This window comes from Ursus arctos, unplaced genomic scaffold (genome assembly GCF_023065955.2).
Source record: "Ursus arctos isolate Adak ecotype North America unplaced genomic scaffold, UrsArc2.0 scaffold_28, whole genome shotgun sequence".
NCBI lineage: Eukaryota > Metazoa > Chordata > Mammalia > Carnivora > Ursidae > Ursus > Ursus arctos.
Genome location: NW_026622963.1, coordinates 36,748,251 through 36,767,745, shown reverse-complemented (window position 1 = coordinate 36,767,745; position 19,495 = coordinate 36,748,251). Strand labels below are relative to the sequence as shown.

General features: G+C 51.4%; 1 protein-coding gene across 1 annotated transcript in view; it reads right to left on the bottom strand.

The window, feature by feature from the left end:
* Nucleotides 1-3,875: 3,875 nt before the first annotated feature.
* The window catches only part of TMC3 (transmembrane channel like 3), a 39,233-nt gene continuing 23,613 nt past the window's right edge, over nucleotides 3,876-19,495 (bottom strand). The window contains exons 13-22 of the mRNA XM_026510575.4: nucleotides 18,411-18,656; nucleotides 17,414-17,542; nucleotides 17,093-17,160; nucleotides 15,347-15,475; nucleotides 12,544-12,654; nucleotides 11,729-11,854; nucleotides 11,190-11,268; nucleotides 10,100-10,142; nucleotides 8,500-8,755; nucleotides 3,876-7,369 (exon numbers count right to left, since the gene is read on the bottom strand). Of these exons, the coding sequence (XP_026366360.3) occupies nucleotides 6,526-7,369; nucleotides 8,500-8,755; nucleotides 10,100-10,142; nucleotides 11,190-11,268; nucleotides 11,729-11,854; nucleotides 12,544-12,654; nucleotides 15,347-15,475; nucleotides 17,093-17,160; nucleotides 17,414-17,542; nucleotides 18,411-18,656 (2,031 nt within the window). The 3' untranslated portion in view covers nucleotides 3,876-6,525. The remainder of the gene's footprint in view (nucleotides 7,370-8,499; nucleotides 8,756-10,099; nucleotides 10,143-11,189; nucleotides 11,269-11,728; nucleotides 11,855-12,543; nucleotides 12,655-15,346; nucleotides 15,476-17,092; nucleotides 17,161-17,413; nucleotides 17,543-18,410; nucleotides 18,657-19,495) is intronic.

The window sequence follows — 19,495 nt, the reverse complement described above, 5'->3', positions numbered from 1 at the left end:
CACCTCCCTCCATCAACCCTCAGTTTGTTGTCTTTAGGTTTTGGTCGCAGGGGCTGAAAGATTTAAGTGGCAGTCTCTGGGAGGCTGAGATGCCGGGGCTTCTGGGGGAGATCTGGGCTCTGGGTAAGAGGTACAGGCTTCTCTGCGCGCAGGTGGCCCCGGTCTTGGGGAGCGAGTGGAGTCACATCCCCCTCTGTGTAAATGACAAGGGCAGTCTAGGTTTCCTCCTCTTCTATAACCAACTAAATATTTGAAAAGGTCAGCACTGAGGTCTATTTGTGCTTCTGTCTGCTTAGCATTTTCATTTAAAGGTTTGAAAAATGGTTATAAACAAAAGGACTACTTGAAAACCCTTTTCGGAGGATGTGATGGGCTGCGGGGTTGTTAAGAAGGCCTGCATGGGGGAATGAGGGAGTCCCAGACTCCGGACCCAGCTTCACCCAGTAGTGGCTGTGTGGTTTAGGGCAAGTCACTTAACCTCTTGGAGCCTCAGTTTCGTGTCTCTGTGTATCATTGCGATGGGCAAGTGAAGAGACACATGGCTATTTCTAGGAGCCATGGAAAAAAGACCCATAAGGTAACCACATTAAAAAAAAATTAAGCATGGGGCGCCTGGGGGGCTCAGTCGGTTCAGTGTCTGCCTTCAGCTCAGGTCATGATCCTAGGGTCCCGGCATCGGGCTTCTTGCTCGGCGAGGAGTCTGCTTCTCCCTCTGCCTGCCACTCCCCCTGCTTGCGCTCTCCCTCTCTGACAAATAGATACATAAAATATTTTTTTTTTTAAATTAAGCACATCCAAACTACTACAAAAAGTTAGGCAAGAGTCTGAAGGAAAAATTGGAGCGTATTTTGACAGCAAGTGAATTTTTTTCATGTATACAGTGGTCTTATAAATTATTAGGAAATTTTCAAACAACCCAACGGATGAAACAAATGCATCAGTGTGAACAGATACTCTGCAGAAAACTAAATTAACAGGGCTAATAAAGACATGAAAAGATGCAGAATCGCCTTCATACCTAGGGAACATGTAATTAAAACAAGGAGCCCTTCCACCGCTGTCTGCTGGGTAGATAGGAAGAGATGTGTTAATTCCCTGTGTTGGGGAGTGTATAGAGAAACAATTTTTTTTTTTATACACTATGGGCAGGAGTGTAAGTTTATGTAACCTAGGAGGAAAACAACCGATCTTACAATTTTAGTTTACCTGTGTTTTGACCCAGAATGTCCTGCACAAAGATGCATAAAATGAATCTTACGGCAGGAAACTGTGTGGAGAGATATATCTATGTATCTGTACGTACACGGCCCGAATACATAAACTGAAGGCCAGGAGTATTGTAGGTGAGTCAGTGCTCAGCTCAGATCGCCCGGGTCCAGATCCCAGCATCACCACTTACTAGCTGGGACCCTGGTTAGTCACTGGCCCTTGCCGACCTTAGCATACGCCTTTGGAAAATGAGAAAAGGAGTGGTACTAACTCATAAGGTTGACATACGGGTCAGAGGTTGTAACAGATAAATAACAATTAGAATGGCGCTTGGCATACTATGTATAATACATGATATACATAAATATCTTGAGAGGGAGAAATAACTCGAGACGTTTGTATATGTTTATACATCTATGTGTTTAGAAGACTGACTTCTAAGAAGGTGTGGAGCAGACTGTGAGCCGTGGGGAGGAATCCCGAAGGCGAGTACTTGTTTATTTGTAACACGGCATACTGTTTGATTATTTCAATTACTAACATGTAAGACTTTTTAATTTAAAAAAAAGAGGCCTCCCTGAAAATCCACTGTAGGTGATTTCTGGAGAGCTGCAGCTCAAGACTCAGTCAGGCGGGGGCCTATCAGAATTTGGGGATAAAGCGCTCTGAAAACAAAGCTGGAGGAAATGAAGTCTTGCTATAGAAAGTGACTTCTGTTAGACGGCAGACACTTGAGAGATTTCTGTTTTTATCAAATGGAACATGGCTTTTGAAATTTTTTTTTAAATCCCTGTAAGAGCTTTTAATGTTTGCTCTCAGAAAGTGGGAAACCCTGCGTAGATGAAATATCTGGATGAGCAAAGTGTTGATCCCCGAGGCCTGTGACAAATGGCAGCAGGAGACGGGCGAGGTCAGGGCAGCCTCGGGGAAAGCTCTGGTCTGTCCTGCCTGTGGAGGCCGGGCAGGGCAGGCTGAGCAGCCGGCTGGGCAGGGGGCGGGAGGTGGCCCACGTGGCCAGCTGTTCAGTGGGGCCTGGGGCTGCAGTTCAGAGCTGATGGGAAGGAGGATGGAGGGAGGTCTGTAGTCTCCACCCATCAGAGCCCCTTCCGCGAGGTCAGGGTAGACCTCACTGAAGTCCTAGCTGAATTTTAAATAAGTATATACGACAAGGGGGTGCCCAGCGGTGTCCACCCCAAACCAGCTCCAGACTGTGGACGGGTCGGGGGACGGGGCCAGCAATGCAAGTGCTCCAACCCTAAAAGCTCCTGGAGAGAGTATCTGCTTTCCGCTTGGACTGCGATGTTGATTATGTTTTATTTATTACATTAGCTCAGGCAGGTGCTGTCGATACGGGCGAATCTCCTTCTGTAAGCGTGTGTATGTCTGTCGAGTCTTAGCAACCGCTGATTGTGACTGAGCTGTGCTGGCCAGCCAGTGTCCTGGGCACTGCACCTGTTCTGGACCTTTGAACCCTCCCAATGCCCCAGTATGACGAGGTGCAGACCACAGTCCCATTTCACAGGTTAAGAAACTGAAAATCACAGAACTAGTGAGGAGCAGAGCTGTGGTGCACGCCCTGTTCCTTTTTCTGAAGGTCATGGGTTTCCTTCCACACCTACTGCCTCCTCCGCCCTGCAAGGATACACAGTGTTTGGCACGATATGGGCGGAGTAAAACCAGAAATTGCAACAATCTACAAACCCTGCAAAGAGGAAACACACACACACACACACACACACACAAGCACACACACATTGTAGCGGGAAAGCAGGAATACCACCTCAGACTACAGAGGTGAGTCTTTTAAATATGCACAGAAAACTTTTCTATAAGTTCTGGCCTTCACGAATTTGGAAAACATAAGCAGTGACCAAGGGAGTGTCATTAAATTACTAAGACATTTACCAGACAATTCCTATCAAGAGGAGTTCACGTGCCCTATTTAATGGATATGGTTGTGGTGATTTCTGAGACCCCAGAGGAATTTGTAACATGGGCATTTTTAGGAGAGATTTTTAAGAATAATGTGGATCATGCTCTCAGTGATGGTTTGACCACAGGACAGATGGGAGTCCCTACCCCCCACCGCCCATCACTGAAAGTCAAAGGACCATCGCTGAAAGCCAAAGGAATGTTGTGAAGCATCAGTTAGGAGAAGGTGTTCGATGGTTCGGATGTGAAGCTTCCCGAGGGCTGCCGCTGACCGGAGGGCCAGAGCTGGTAGCCTCTGCCCACGGAAAACCGAGCAAAGGCAGGTAGGCCATCGACTCAGAGAAGAGAAAATGCAGTTAGCCAATCCACACTCAGGAAGATGCTCACAACCAGGGAAATGCAAATTAATTAAAATAACTTGGGATTTTTTTTTTCAGCTGGTTGGCAAAATTTGCATAGTGTGGCGATATCACGTTCGAGGGGGCTATAAGCAAAATGGCCCTTGTCATCTGCAGATGGAGTTTGTGTGGGGGTCTGGGCGCCTGGAGACTCGCGGAGGAGTAGCCCGTGACCCTGAACATGTCCCTGTCCTGCGTGCCAGGAGTCTCCCCTCCGGCAGGACCAGCATCCACGCCCAGGTCAATACCAGCACATGCGCAGTTGGAGCCTTGTAAAAGACGTGGAGTGTAACAGGTTTCACTGAGGTGGGAAGGATTTCAATGTCCACAATAGGAGAGGGATAGATACTAAGTTTATTCATATGGTGAAACAGTGGTTATAAGTGAGCTTGATCGATACGTTTTATCTACAGACCCCAGACACATAAAGATGTACAATGATGCATGCCCTGTGATAGTATTTACTGGAGTAAAACATGCTTGCACACTGGTTATGGATGTTCAGACATCATATTTACACACACGCACACACAGCACATACAATTATAAACAATTTAATGGACATACACCAAATTCTTGCAGTAAAAGGGGTGTGGATCTACAGGTGGGGATTATAGTGTGCTCTGATTAGATCTGTAATATCTTCTGATTAATGATAATAAAGTGACTAAGTGGAGATAAGATAAAATTGCAGCAGTTGCTGGCACAGTAGGAATAGGGGTGTTTGTCAGACCGGGCTTTGTACTATTCTGCATCTTTCAAATTTCTCTAAGACAGAGCCCCTGCCAAGGGCCGGCGCGCAGGTGCGCTACCTTGCCCGGGGAGCTGTTGCACAGGGAAAGGTGCTACACGTACCTGCAGCCGTGGGTGCGTGTTGGCGACGTCCCTGTGTCCTCAGGAATGATGCAGAGCCTGTCTGTCCTCTAGTCCTGGCTGAGTGCCTCCCCACCCTCACAGACAGGTGCTCCTGCAGGTGCCTGGAGGCAGGGCGGGGCCTTTCCAACCTGTGTCTCTGCCCCGGGCAGCCCTGAGCCTCAGCCTCAGACCGAGTACCTGTAGGTGCCCCTCTCACAAACGCCTTGCAGCACGTTTCTTCCTGAGCGGGCTGCAACCCCCCTACATACGTTAAAAATAGGTGCTCGCCTTGTCATGAATTTGGGGAGGAGTGTTATGTGTGTCTGATTTTACAGTGGCATTATTTACACCGAACTCTGCTCTCTGGGTAGAATTGGCAGTAGATCTTGGACTGTCATCCCATCACCCTGTCACCTGTGATTTGTTCATTAGTGTAGTTCATTCATTCATTCACCCACCCGTTGACGTTCAACAAGTGTGTGCGTTAGGCAGCGGTCTGACACGGCCCCCAGGATTCCTGCCCCCTGAGGTGCATCCCCGTGTGCTCTCCCACTGAGCGTGCTGGCGTGCGGATGGGATGAGATTTCACTCCCATGATTAGGTTCTGTTATATGGTCAAGATGAACCGATTTTGAAGATGTCGTTAAGGTCTCTTGACCAGTTAACTTTGAAGTAATGAAAAGGGAGATTATCCTGGGTGGGCCTGACCTGATCAGGTGGGGTCTTTTATAAGAGCATCCAGGATTTCTCAGGAAAAGGAGTTTCAGGGCTGAAGGGGCCTTCTCTCGCTGGTCTTGAGGGTGTAGGCGGCTGTGCTGGGGGAGGGCCATGGAGAACGGAAGCAGAGGGCCTCCTGCAGCCTCAGGTAAATGAATTCAGAGGAGATGCCTGGCGACAGTTTGCCTGAGACCCCGAGCAGCACACCCAGCTAGGCCGTGTCTGCACTCCACCCACAGAAAGTGTGAGATGATAAGTGCATGTTGCTCTAAGCCACTAAGTGTGTTATGCAGCAGTAGAAACTGAGCACAATACTGTATATCATATGTCAGTTGCTAGGGGGGTCAGAAGGAGCAAACAATGCTTTGTTTCCCGGGCACTCAGTCTGGTGGAGGAGAGAAGACGCCAAAGGCACAATTTAGAGTAGAAAGAGGGATCTTGGAGACGGGAATAGGAGGTACCCTTCAGTTGACCACAGCAGACCAACCCACGTTCCTGCAGAACCCTGTCCAGCACCAGCGGAAGGCGAGCCAGCCATTACAGGTGAAGACGGTGAAAAGTGGGGAGGGATGCCTCTGTTCTTCCCCCTCGCCCCCCTGTGGACTTCTCGGCTGGGTGCCATAAGCCTGCCATTTTCTCCAGCTGTGAATTTCTTTTCCACCTGCCACCTGGAGGGAGCCTCTCGTCATCAAGGGAAAATGAGGTTAACAGACAAGGAGACCCAACAGGTGAAAAGACAGAGGATCCTGAAGGTGTTTGATCCCCAGGTCCAGCCAAGCCTGAAACCAGCTTGAAGCCCGTACTTTCTGGTTAAAGGAACCAATAAACCTCGGGGATTCTGCTACCTCTTAGCCAGCCGTCCTGACTCGTTAATACAGATGTGCGAGCAGCAGGTACACAGTATAATAAGCTCTCCCATTTTAGTTACTGCTGTCATTCCAAAAACCGATTATTCATGTGAACTAACGAAGCACTGTGAGATCTTAAAGGGTGGGCACGTCACTCCGGGGTGCTTATCAGGGGAGAACTGAGTCCCGCGTGCTGAAACAGACGTCCCCAGCACGGCGGTACAAAGGGTGCACACGGGGGATGAGGAAGGACGGACGCGGACATCTCGGAAGAGGCTCAGCCATCCCGATGAGCTGGCTGGCTGGCCTCTGATTTGTGGCCTCCCGGAATGCAGGGAAAATACGGACGTTTTTGAAAGGACAGCCTAGTGTTCCCGAGGCGCTGGCCACAGAGAGCCCCCTGGACACAGCCCCCTGGCAGGCGAGTGCTGGAGAACGGGGAGTTGTGGTCCTGTCTCGGGGCTGTGTGTTCATGTCTCCTTCCTGAAGGCGGGTACCGCACGCTGTCAGACCACGCCGGCACTCCGGCAGGGCCCCCATTCTGTGAATGCGACACTGAAGAGCCCCTAGACATTGGAACAGATCAGGTCGCTCAGATCCGCGATCAGCTCCTGCCTGGAGATGGCCTTCCTCTTGCCCAGCTGGCGCACAGACCTGGGGAATTTGGCCTGGCTACGGGTGACCTGGAGGCACCGGTCATCGCCGCCGTTCTGCTGGTCACTGCTGGACGCTGCTGACATGGAATCCGATTCGGTGAGGGATGGCTCAACCTTGGGCTTGCCTCTGAGCTTCGGGGGGTGCTGTGCGGACTGGAAATTCCGGGAGCGTGGCTTTCTGTGCCCATACACCGGCCTGTCGAGCGGAGCCTCAAAGCCATCGTCCCAGGACTTGAAGTGCACCCTTCCCTGGTACTCGGGAGCCAGGGTCCGGCTTTCTGACCTGTCGCCAACATAGAAATGAGCCGCCCCTTGGAGGCCTGTCAGACACTGGGGGTGGAGAGACCGTTCGACCGGCTCTCTCCTTGGGGCACCCTCCTCTTCTTCACTCAGCTGCGGAGAGGGCCCCTGCTGGGGGGCCCGGGACACAGCTTGTCGTGTGGTCCTGGGGCACATCTCCACGAGGTCCTCCAAGGCATCCATCCTGAAATGTCCCTCTGGCCAGAAAGTGGGATGGGTTTTTTGGTGAGAGTCTCGTTCATTAATGATGTAGTATCTGGGAGCATGGGACCTGGGACCACGCGACGCCACGGCCGGGAGCCCTGGTCCACGAAGAGGGCGGTCCATCTGCTGAAAGTCTTTTCGATAAAGAGGTTCTGAGCGAACATCTTCCGTGCGTTTCGTCTGTGTCACGGATGAGCAGGACCTGTTCTCGCGCCGGTCACCTGCACTCGAGCTCCGACCACGCAGACACCTGTAAGACAGGTGGTGAGGCACCTGGGCCCTCGGCACCCTCGGAGCGCCGGGCCTTGTGAGCGCGGCGGCGCCCTCTGCCTGTTCACTGACCCACACTCCAAAGGGTTAATGCGTGTTTTGTGGATGGACGCATGGGAGCGTTTGGGGAACACGGCTACACAGATGTGTCTTTACTCCTGGAATTCTTAGAGCCCTTCATGGAATGGTGTGCCCTGACTCTCCATGGAGGGGGTAGGACAAAGGGGGTTTGCTAATATATTTCACGAGGGAGCCCCCCTTTCGTCCAGGAGCACGTAGTGGGACTAACAATTGTGCAGCACCTGTTAGGAACGCTGCCCCTCACCGTCTCTGCCAGCAGCTAGCTGTCCAGCTGCTCGGACGCGGCCTGCCTGGGAACCATCCAACGGAACGGAATCCCTTCTCCTCGTCAAGGCCCCCCAGATACACGAAGACAACCCTCCTGTAGCAAGCTTTCAGGTCCTTTGTTAACCTAGTCATTGTCTTTCGAAAAAAGCCCAAACCCCAACACACCATAACCCCTGTATTTTATCTGTGTGGCTTCCACTGTGTTACATTCAGATCCAATACAATTTTCTATGTATTTCTATGTATGACCCCACAGTTTGGGTCAGTGCCTCCTTCCAGAAAGCCCCACCTCCGTGAAGGAAATCCAGGGATCCACTCTGTCTTATGTGTACATAAGGCCGAGACAACTGACCCCACATCATACAGAGTGATCTTGCCACTGACTTGGCCAGCCTAGAACTAAAATACGAAAGATCTTGCCAATACTATGGCCACTGTGAAGTTAAAAAGTAAAAGATAAAACAATTATAAAAGGCATTTCCCCCCCTTGGGCTATAGAAACACACACCCCAGGTTGGCAGGAACATTTGCTTAGAGGTTATCTGGCAGAAGGCCTAGGAGGAAGACTGTCCTGTTGGACACACTTTGTCCCCCCATTTCTTCTCAGTAGCAGCTGGCCCCGGGGCCTTCTGGCATAACTGGATGGCCCTGGCCCCCTGAAACCGCTGAGACCCTCAAATCGCTAAGGGCTCTTTATCTCGCACTTTATGGCCCTGGGCCCTCCCTGGCAGGTGTCATGGCCAGGGAGGCGGGTCCCCTCACCTGTTAGCGTCCTGCTCCGACCTGGATTTGGAGGTGCCAGGAGGAGGCGAGCTGGGGCTGCTGAGGCCTGGCTGGGGACTCGGGGGTGTGCGTTGGGCGACGGTCCCCACCCTGCCACTCCTGCTGCTGGATGAGTCCAAATTGACCACAGTGCCATTGCTTTGGGGTGTCAGCGAGTGAGCTGAGGACAGCTGGCTGCTGAGATCACTGTCCCTTTGAAGCCTCTTGCTGCTTTCCTCTTGGGTTTGGATTCGGGCTGCAGGAGGAGGATGGGATGTGAGAAGAGGGGGTGACGCATTCAGGCTGATTGAGCTGCAAGAGTGCTGACTTCCAGCTGCTGGGTCTGCAAACAATTGTATGTGCTTGCAGATAACCCATCCCACGGGCAGCAAACATGCCGCGTCACTCAATCATTTCTTCACTGAGAGTGGGAGCAGGAAGGGAGGGTGGACGCACACGAACCCCAAGGCTCTACAGATGCACCATCTGAGACCCCAGAGATAAAGCAGGTCCTTCACCAGCTTTGGGGCTCTGCTGGTTTATCTGCACACTGCATACAATAAAGCTGATGGGACAATTAGGATTTTTTGGAAGCAGTTCGTAGAGCATTCTGAAAGAAGATATAGATTGAATAAAAACTGGCCACCGGACACTTCCCCTGCCATCCCGAGAGAGGTCCTGCAGACCTCTGGGTTTGCAGACAACGTGAGCTAAACTTAATTATGTCCCATTGGCAAATAGTACTTGACTTTCAGTGGGGTTTGATGGCGCGAGCTCTAGTCTCTTTCTGCAGTGACTTTCTTGCAGGGGCTGCTTTCCGCCCATGGGGTGGGGGCAAACCTAACCCTTGCGCTGTGTGGCCTTTTGCCTGAGGGCAACAGATACTTTCCCATTAGCTCTGTGTTAAAGCAGACACAGATTGGCCATTTTAATGTTGCCCGCTGATCCTTCTAACTCCACAGGCAACGTGGTCTCTTAGTGGCCCCAAGGGGCAGACAAGTTTCCCCACGAGCTGTCCCTGCCTACTTGCCTCCCTTCCAGCCACACCAGCCTTCTGCTTTCTGTTTTCCTTCTTTCCGCAGGAGGCTCTTTCCTCTTCCCTCAAGGAGCCTGGGTGGGAGCAAGTTTGTCCAGGTGCTGCCGGAGATTTGGGGTAGAGCAGGTGTGCCCGCTGTGTTGGTGGCTGGGCATGCCCATCTGGCATTGCCCTGCGGGAGGGGGACCGAGGGGCGTGCCCTCAGGAGGCTGGACTCTGGGGTGGAGACCTGGGGAGAGCGTCTTGCCAGGAAGAAATGGCCACCGAGAAGTACACAAAAGTGAACCAGGACGTTCTTAGGGGTTTTCTCCAGATTTCTGTGTTTCTTTTTCTCCCCTACCTCAAAATTTCCTTCTGATTTCAGACATGTTTTGGTGTTATTCACAGTTCTGGGTATGATGTAAAAATTGTAAATTTAAACCAATATTTATAACCCTAGATTTTATTTTATTGTGCCTAGTTAATTGTGAAAACCACAGTTTATCATTGGTGTTATATCATAATCTGCTGTGTTTTTAAATACAGTCACCAACTGAGACACCTGGCATTTTTGTTTATACTTACCTTCTACCATTTGGGCAACTTTCTTCTTATCTTCAGATCTGGCCTAAAATATAAATGAAAAGTATATGCTTGTTTTGGATTTAGCAGGAAGACATAATAATACTAATCTTGGGTAGAGGGTAGGGGGAGATTTATGTGTCATCGTTCATGCCTTGGGTCATGACCCTACATCTGCTGTCACTTGGGGACAGCGTACTCAGGACTCAAACCTGTTACCTGAATGAATAAATGCTGACACCCAAGAGCGGAAGTTTTACCTGGTAAGTTTTACTTTTAGACCATATTTAGACTCTGCCCATATGGTTAACCTGAGACACAGAAGAGAAAGCATAGATGGACACCGTGGGAAATGTATGTTTCCCCAAAAATGCCCTTTGCCCCTCCAAAGTCATTTCTTATTTGATTGATTCTGGAACTGTTTCTTCACATGAATTGATACTCATGGAGTTATGCTTTCAAAAACTGAAAAAGGCAGATATTTCATGCACAGGGTTCTGGGACTGGGGTGAGTCAAGGGACGCATCCCACTGTCAGCCGTGTGGGGCAGGGTCAGCGTGAGCCTGAGGGCCGGTGCCTCCCTTGCCTTCCCCTGACCTGATCTGGAGTGGGGTGGGGGAGCCGCGGTGTGCACAGACTGGACCTGTCGGTCTCCCTCTGACTGTTCTGAGAGCGAAGTCCCAGATGGGAGAGAGGATAATGACCAGAGTCTAAAAGTCATGAAAAAGGTGTGTCTTTGGGTCCAAGCAGAATCGGTGAGCTCAGATGTCCAGGTTGACACAGGTTGGGGAAGGGGCTCCCCCCGCACCCCAAAACCTTGGGGCAGCCACAAGAGGGCGCCAAAGTGCTCAGGGCATCAGCAAGGCCCCTGGGGCAGGAAAAACCAGACTGGCTAGATCCTGGGCGAATGGGAGCTGTCCCTGGGTGTTCTTAGAAATAACGCTGCAGAGCCTGGGGGAGGCGTGGCCTTTTGCTCCCGGGGTGGCCAAGACTCCTCATGATTTGAAAACGGGACCTCACCTGTACTCCCTTGCTGGCCAGCCCCGCCGTGCGGCTGGCACACATGACAAAGCACAGACGGTGCGATACTTGCGTTTTGGGTCTGCACTCGGAGCTGCTGGTTGCTGAGCTTTAAGGACCTCACGATGCTCTGGAGGTAATAGACGAGCATGCTGGAACAGAGCAGGGCCATGAGTGAGCCCCAGCCGGGCTCAGGGCTCAGGCACCCTCCCCGCCGGGCTGGCAGGCAGGAACCAGAGGTCCCCAGGCCCCGTGCTGGGGAACCAGCCCCCACGTCCACCCCCAGGATGGAGGTATGAGTGAGTGCTCGAGCTGGCCAGCGTCAGAAGGGCGCTGCTCTCCTTCCTCCTCTCGGTTTTCCCAGTGACCTCCCCTGACCTGGGCTTCTGCAGAATCACAAGGATAAGGACGGGGTGGGGATGGGAGGGGTGTTTTTACAGTGTATCCTGCTATGAGCGCTTGGCTTCCCGGCTCCTGTGTGATTCAGTCCCTGTCTGGATCATCGGGCTCCGTACGTGACTTTGCAATGAACTCGTTGATTTTCTATAATTACTGGACGGCAGTGCTCGTTTGTCGGCCAAAGCTGGCCGGGGGGTCGTGCGCGATACTCACAAAAGCAGGAGCACGGCCGGCAGGATAACCACCGGGCTGCTGACGTAGCCCACCACGGAGCCAAACCACGCGGGGAAGTCCTTCTCGATCGTTTCTGATACGATGTCATACATTTTCTCCTGTCCGCTGCGAGAAAGACAGAACTCTGGATTGGATCGCTTTGGGCAGAAGGGTGCTGCAAAGCCATTCAGAAACAGTGATAGGGCTGGAGCTCCAGCCCCAGAGGCAGTTGCCAGGTAGGGCAAACACCCCAACATGCAAGATACGGACACTCCCGGGAGGATTTAAAGGAACTAATTGTCTGATTAATATTAGATTTGAAGGGGGAGTCAGTGATCACAGTGTGTGTGTGTGTGTGTGTGTGTGTGTGTGTTTAATAATGTATACAAACATAGCCTCTAAATGTCGTACATAGTTTCGAAACTGAGGTCTAGAAATTGCTGCCTTGATGCCATTAGATAAATAACGTAGCATCAAAAGTGACGTGGGTTATCTTTTAATAAAAGCTTCCCGAGTTCTGGAAGGGAAACACTGACCAGGTGGAATTTCTCTGTAGCACAGGACCTATGCCCCTGCCCATGTTGCCTTTAAATGAGCTGTATCTTTTCAAGATGAGCCCAGAGGTGAGCCTGTCTGAGGGCAGCCTGCTGTCCAGGAAAGAGCTCTGGTCTTGGATTCAGCAGCTGTGGGTTCGAGATCTTTCTCTGCTGCTGACCTGTTCCATCAGTCAGGAGGAGCATTCTTTTCAGGGCAGGGGCCCTTTCCCTAGAGCCGTCAGTCACTCCCGGCAGAGCAGACAGAACCAAATAACTTACCTGAACGGCCCGCAATTTAGAGACGGCTTGTACCGAACAATAGCGAAAATGGTGGGCAGCATGCACAGGAAGAGCATGAACAGGAGCATGGCCAGGTAGAAGTTGTTGGACCTGCAAAGAAACCACAGGCCATGTGCTGACTCCCCTCTGTGGCCAGCCCACGGGCCACGTGCTGACTCCCCCCTGTGGCCAGCCCACAGGCCACGTGCTGACTCCCCTCTGTGGCCAGCCCACGGGCCACGTGCTGAGCTCTCCTCTGTGGCCAGCCCACGGGCCACGTGCTGACTCCCCTCTGTGGCCAGCTGCCGATGATGGTATGCCCAAGGAGCCAACACCAAAGGGACAGAAAAATCCTCCTCCCGCTGTTACCTAGGAAAGGGTCTGTCCTAGGGTCGCAGGCGGCTTAGCAAACTAGAAATGGGTGCCCAGAGGGACTTCATGGATGGTCCAGCCCCGCCGGTGGATCTACTAAACATTTGCCGAGCATCTGTCCATCTCAAACCAAGAGAGTGGGGAACCCTTGGTCATCCCCGAATAAGCTCGACTCATTGAAAAATCTCAGAGCCTTTCCTCCATCCACCTGGGTCCCTGTCTGATGGCTCCCCGTCCTGTTCCCAGCCTTGCACTCGTCTCCTATGTCTGTGGGTGGTGAGGCTCCTCTGGGCTGATTCCTGACTCTTGTCACTTCGATGTGGTTTGTGCCCAACCTCTTATCCTCTCTGCTCCTGGCGGCTCAGGGTGATTGTTCTGGCTACTTAAGCCCTGGGCTCTGAGCTGTGCGCTGGTGTCAGGGAGCTTGGCTGCCAGGCGTCCCTGAGGATAACTCCTATCTATGGGGTGTGCAAGGCCTTGCACACAGCTCTGGAAAGAGGATGAGAGGTCAGTGTAGAGACGGTCAGCTAGTGCTCTTTGTCCCTCTCGTTAATGAAATAAACTGGACTAGAAGAGAATAGAAAATATCAGAGCACATACCAGGTAGTAAGCAGGTGAACGTTAATAGCTGATTTGTGAAACCTTTCTCTATGGACTATGTATACGTGTGTATATGAATGAATACAATGAAAATGCCCACATACTGTATACAGTGTGTGTATATATATTTATATTCATTTATATGTGTGTGTCTACACATATAAATATAGACATGCATGCACACATAAAATATATACAAGCATATAAATACACATACGTACGAACGTATGCCCGTGTGTGTCCTGGTCACCAGATAAAATATAAACATGTTGTTATGTAGGCAGTTCATGGTCAAAAGTCTGAAAGCCGCTGATATAAACCCACAGAAATAACAGTTATGTCAAAATAAAACAACGGGGCTCTAATCAATGTGTTCAAAATGTGTTACGAATTCACCGAAATGGCTAAAATGAAAACACCGAGGACAGCAAGGGTTGGCAAGCCTGTGGGACGTCTGAGACGCTCCTACGATGTGGGGAGAGGGGACGAAAGGCGTGACCAGCCTGGAGACCCTCCTGGCCCCCATCTGGGCAGGTGAGCACGTGCACGCCCTGTGAGCCGGCAGCTGCACCCCGAGCGTATTCGCAGCAAAGACGCTGAGCAGCATTATCCGTTATAGCGAACAGCTGGGAGCCGCCGTGCGCCCACCAGCAGGAGCGTGGATGAAGACTGTGGGGTGTTTGCCTCCATAAGCCGAGTCTCCCCAGCACGATACGAGGGAGAGAAGCCTGAGACGAAAGAGCCCGGACTGTGTGCACCTCCATCTCAGGAAAGGAAAGAACTGGAAACCGTTAATTCCCTCAGAAGTTGGTAGCGAATCAATAATCCTGATTAATCATCTTTGACTAGACAAAACTGGGTACTTTAACGAGACACTCAGAACTTCTGAAAATAAGAAAGAAAAAAAGAAGCCTTGCTGGGTTTCTACTATTATGGGAAAGAAGCCATAGAATTTTTTTGGAATGAGTATAAATTTGAACTAATTTATCCTTCAGTGAAAGCCATACTTTGACAATCTCTTTCTGCAGCGTGTCATGTGACCCGCAGAGTCGACTCTTTTTTTGGAAGCGAAGTTTATATCTGAGTGGTACTCCGTCCTCAAGAGTGAAAGCCAGGTTATTACAAAGAGTTAAAAAATTCCAACTGTAATAGATAAACTAGCATTATGAGATGATAAGCCTACGGTGGTTTTACAAGAAATTTGTTTAGAATGACAGCACGGGTACGTATGTCAGGAGGCAGCCCACGCTCGAAGGTTACTTTTTAATAGTCTCTTGCCTTTGAGACCATTTGGATTCTCCCCTCCTTCCTTTCTAGGCTTTAAAAAAACTGCTTATAAAGATTGGAAATATGGTTTCTTAGAAGTTTAAGAAACTTATTTATAAAACATTCTAAACCTGAAGTCCTCGGGGAGATACTTCTTTTTGCCCCATATTTACAAAGTCGTTAAACTTCCTAGTTTCACCCTCTTCATGAGTCATCTCGGCAGCTTTTATTTTTGCATAAAATGGCCTATTTTATTATGATTCCACTTTTTTTAAATGTAGAATTGTATATTGTGAACTATTAGAGTTAAAAAATCGCTTTCAAAAAAAAGGAAGTTGGTAGCGCGTGGAGTCGAGTACAAGGGGGGGCCTCTGGGTCTTCGCGTTCCGTGTCTTGACCTGGGTGCTGGTTACCCGTGTTCGGTTAGTGAACAGCCATCAAGATGGACTTTTATGCCTTGTGCATTTTCTAAACGGTTATTATACCAGTAAAAAGTTCTCCCGCGGGCGAGGAGGGTACGCACGGCCTCCGCGCTCCGCGTGGGGCCCACTCAGCTCTCACTGACCTGGAGGCCCGGAACACTTGCTGGTGAGGCACGTTGCAGGTCAGCACGGCCCAGCTCCTCAGGTACATGAGCCCGATCAGTTTGAGGACGTTGAACGCCGGGAGGCACGGGGAGAAGAAGGCCCCCATCCTGGAGCCACAGAGGAAGGCTGGTTAGCATCCGTCCTCCTCCCGTCCACCGTGGTCTGCGACTTTGGGCTTTCTACCCTATGCCTGAAGAACTAGAGAAGCCCCAGAGAGGCGTGCGACCCCAGCCCTCCAGCTTGAGGGGTAAGGCCAGTCCCTTCCGCGGACGAGGAGGGGTCCCCAGCACAGCATCCCGTGGGCACCTGCGAACCCAGAGCTCGTCTCTCCCTCCACGCCTGGCGACGGGGAGCATACCCGCTGTCTGGAAGTCTGCGTTGCACACTCCACTTTTACGACAGACTAACCTTAGTACCTGTTTTCGCTAATAGAAAGAGATCCGAAGAGGGTCTTTGCTTTTTTTGCTTTTACAAAATGGTACAGCAGCCCCCCTTATCTATAGGGGTTCGTTCCAAGACCCCGGGGGGATGCCCAGAACAGCAGATGAGCTGAACCCTATGTGACTGTTCTTCCCTGAGCATACAGACATCCCTGCGATAAAGCCGAGCGTACAAATCGGGCACCGTAGGAGATTAAGAACAGCTCATGATAAAGGAGAACAGTGGTACCGACAGGCTACAACAAAAGGTATCTGACTGTGGCCTCTCCCTCTCCAAGTGGCTTATGGACCACGCTCACCCTTCTTCTTGTGAAGATGTGGGATTAATGTAGTTATCAAAGCGCCTGAGGTCTAGCAAATACTAAATACATGTTATGCATGATCTTTCATATGGTGTTTGCGAAAACTCTGCAAAATGGAGTGGATGGACCCTAAAGACATGGAATTTGATTGAAGAAATATTAGTCGATGCCTCTCTATTCCACACATTTTGCTGAATGACTGTGAAGAGAAATTGTGTTTTCTGAGCGTATGGAGCATTCAAAGAGAGGCGTGGAAACTTCTTTTCCTTTGCTTGCTCGTATTTTAACAAAGAGCACAGAGTGCAGTCCCTCGGGGGGTGGAGAGATGACTCAGGGAGTTCCCTGCCGTGCTCACACACGCACGCACGCACACACGCACGCACGCACACATACACACGTACGTGTGGATCACATGGCTCCTTTTGGGTCTTCAGCATCTTTAGAAACAGGGTCGCCTTGGCCAGGGGTTGCCCTGCCTGCAACGGATTTCCCATTCTGGGCCTCATGCTAGGATGGGTCTGTTGGTCTGCGGGATGGCCATGCGCCCGGGCTTGGCGTCTCAGTGAAAATATGGAGGCACATGGGAGGGAGAGTGGGGGGCTGAGGTCAGACCTGGCCCCAGCTGTGACACGGCCACTCCTGGATCTCCTGCTGGGGACGCAGCAGCCTCTCCTCCCAGCTGTCCCTGACCCTCCCCAGCAGCTCGTTGGAATAACTCCTGTGCAGACTTTTTTTTTTTTTTTTTGGTTATGACCAATAGTGGCCTAAACGGACTATTTCTTTCATCATTCCTTTCTGCAAAATGCTTGGAAAGCCATTACTAAAATTGTTACGCAAGCAAAATGGGTTCATTAGGAAGAGTTTATGTCCTTTCTGATTCTTATAGCTGTTTATTATAGGCATGTCCCTTCCAGACCAAGCAAATCAAAATCTTAGCCCAGATGAGATGTAAGCAAAGGTTAAGCAGAGCTTTGACACCTACCAGATCATTCCTTGGTTGTAGACTAAATGTAACACATTCTCCGCTATTTTGAATTCCCCGTATTCTGGCTACAAGAGAAAACGAAATTATGCATCAAAAAAAAGGTTCCACAGTTCTTTGCACACACCGGGTCACGATCGTCACGTGCCGAGGATCCTTTGTTCTCACAGACACGGAGAGATGGCCCCAGGAGTCAGTGTCAGAACGAGAAGGAGCCCCAGCTCTGTGCACCCTCCCCTGCTCCCTCTTGTGTCTCAGCCAGGTCAGCAGAGGGGGATCTAGCCCTCTGAACGTCCCCAGGGCACTCCACCTCTCACTTACAAACTTGCTTTCCAGGTCCCAACACCAGTAGTCACTTAAGTACCGGACGAAAAGTCCCCGGAAGAAGTCTATGAGCAGGACGCTGGCCACGGTGAAGAGCATGTCGATGATGGAAAGCTTCAGCATCTCCTGGAACACAGAGAGTCCTAATGCCACCACGTCCTGCTCGCCCCCGTCCACCCCTTCCTGCAGGCACCCCCCCCCATTCCATGGGCCCACCCCGGAGCCTTCACGTCTGGCACATCATGGGGGCTCAATAAGTATCTGTTAATTTGGAGTTGAATTTCGATGTCTGAGGCCAACTTTACACGAAACCAGGAGAGAGCCTGAGCCACCAGAGAGCACTTGGGGTCAGTGGTTCAGGTTCAGGAGACAATACCCCGGGGCTGAGATTCTCCGCACAGGATCCCGTGTGGAAGGCAGGAGGCAGAGCCGTTCAGAACACAGGGTCTGGAGCAGAAGCCTGGGCTCAGACCTTCCTTCTGCTCCTACTACCTGTGTCCTGGGGCAACTTTCTTCCCCTCTTGAGCCTCAGTTTCCCCATTTGTGCCTATGGGGAGGATGCTAGGATTCTCTTAAGGACTAAGCCCTTACAACAGGGCGGGCAGGGGCACCTGAGTGGCTCATTCGTCTGACTCCTGATTTCGGCTCAGGTCGTGATCTCAGGGTCCCGGGACCGAGCCCTATGTTGGGCTCCACACTCGGCACAGAGTTGGCTTGGGATTCTCCTCACTCTGCCTCTGTCCCCGCTTGCATTCTCTTTCTCCCTCTTTCCCTCTAAAATAAATAAATCTTAAACAAACAAACAAAACAGGGCCAGCAGATAGTTCACACTGCGTGAGTCCTTGTGCTGATTGTTACTCTTAATTGGAGAAAATCATAAACCCTCACTGAACCTTATTTCCCTTTTCTGTGAAACAGAGATGACGCCACTCCAGAATTACGTGACGTGATGGTGGGCGTGAGGAGGGGCTTTAGAAGGCAGAACAGGAGCCACCTGCCCGACGTATGTCTCCCAGCACTGGTCTTGCGGACGCTGGGTGTAGACGGTGGTCTTGTTGGCCTCCGAGAGGGGCAAGGTGTAAGCTGGGACACTGGTCTCTTCTGGGGCCCACGTGCTATTTCTCGGGAGCCCTATCCCCGGCCCAGGTGTGGACCATTTCTCTTCTTCAGGGGCCATCCTAGTGGCAGAGAAGATGGTAGGATCTATCCAGTGACTTGTGTTATTTTTGGTAGCAGCTTCCTGTGCAGGGAGGGAAGGAAGAAAAAGAAATTGTCCACGTATTTGTAAATAAGCATCACAGACACCAAGGATATTGCTGCATTGCCTGGGAATAATCTCTCGGTCTCTCTCCCTGTCTCTCTTTCTCACCGTATCCCTGACTCTCCGTCTCCATCTGTCTCTCCTGTCTTCCCAGCTCTAGCTCGGTGGATGGCCCCTTCGTACTGGCCCTGATGAGCACAGGGTCATAACGGACAGTAGTTGTTGGTCCTTAGTGTCGGAGACTGCCCCGGGCTAACACCTGCTGATCTTCTCGCCCTTACGAGTGCATCAGGGCAGACTCATCATCCCTTGTTACAAACGAGGAGCTTGAAGCTCAGCCCCAGGTCGGTCTGCCAGCAAGCGGTGGGTAAGGACCCAGTCCATGCGACGCGGAGGCTCCGATGCAGAGCTGCTCGTGTCCACGGCCTCTTCTGCCCCCTGAGCAGAACGTGACGCTCTGGTGTGGGACCGCGGCGTGGGCTGACACCCCTAGGAACCCTCCAGCTCCTCCCCACCTGCCCCTCCCCTGCCGTGCGGGATGTCCTGGCAGGTGGGGCAGCTTTCCTGTGGGCTCCAAAGCTACCCTAGGATGGGAGGGGAAACCCCTGCGGGGTGGGATGGGGGACCCACTCTGAGCTGTTCCCCACGAGCACTCATTTTCTCCCAATTTGCTAAATGACTCCCCCAGCCTGCCTCCCTTGCTCGGATCACTTGTAATTGCTCTGGATAGCTCGTCCGGACGGAGCTCCCGGAAATGCGGTGGTGCCTTCCCTGAGAGCTGGACTCCAAAGACCCGGGTTCTCCCCCAGCAGGGTTAG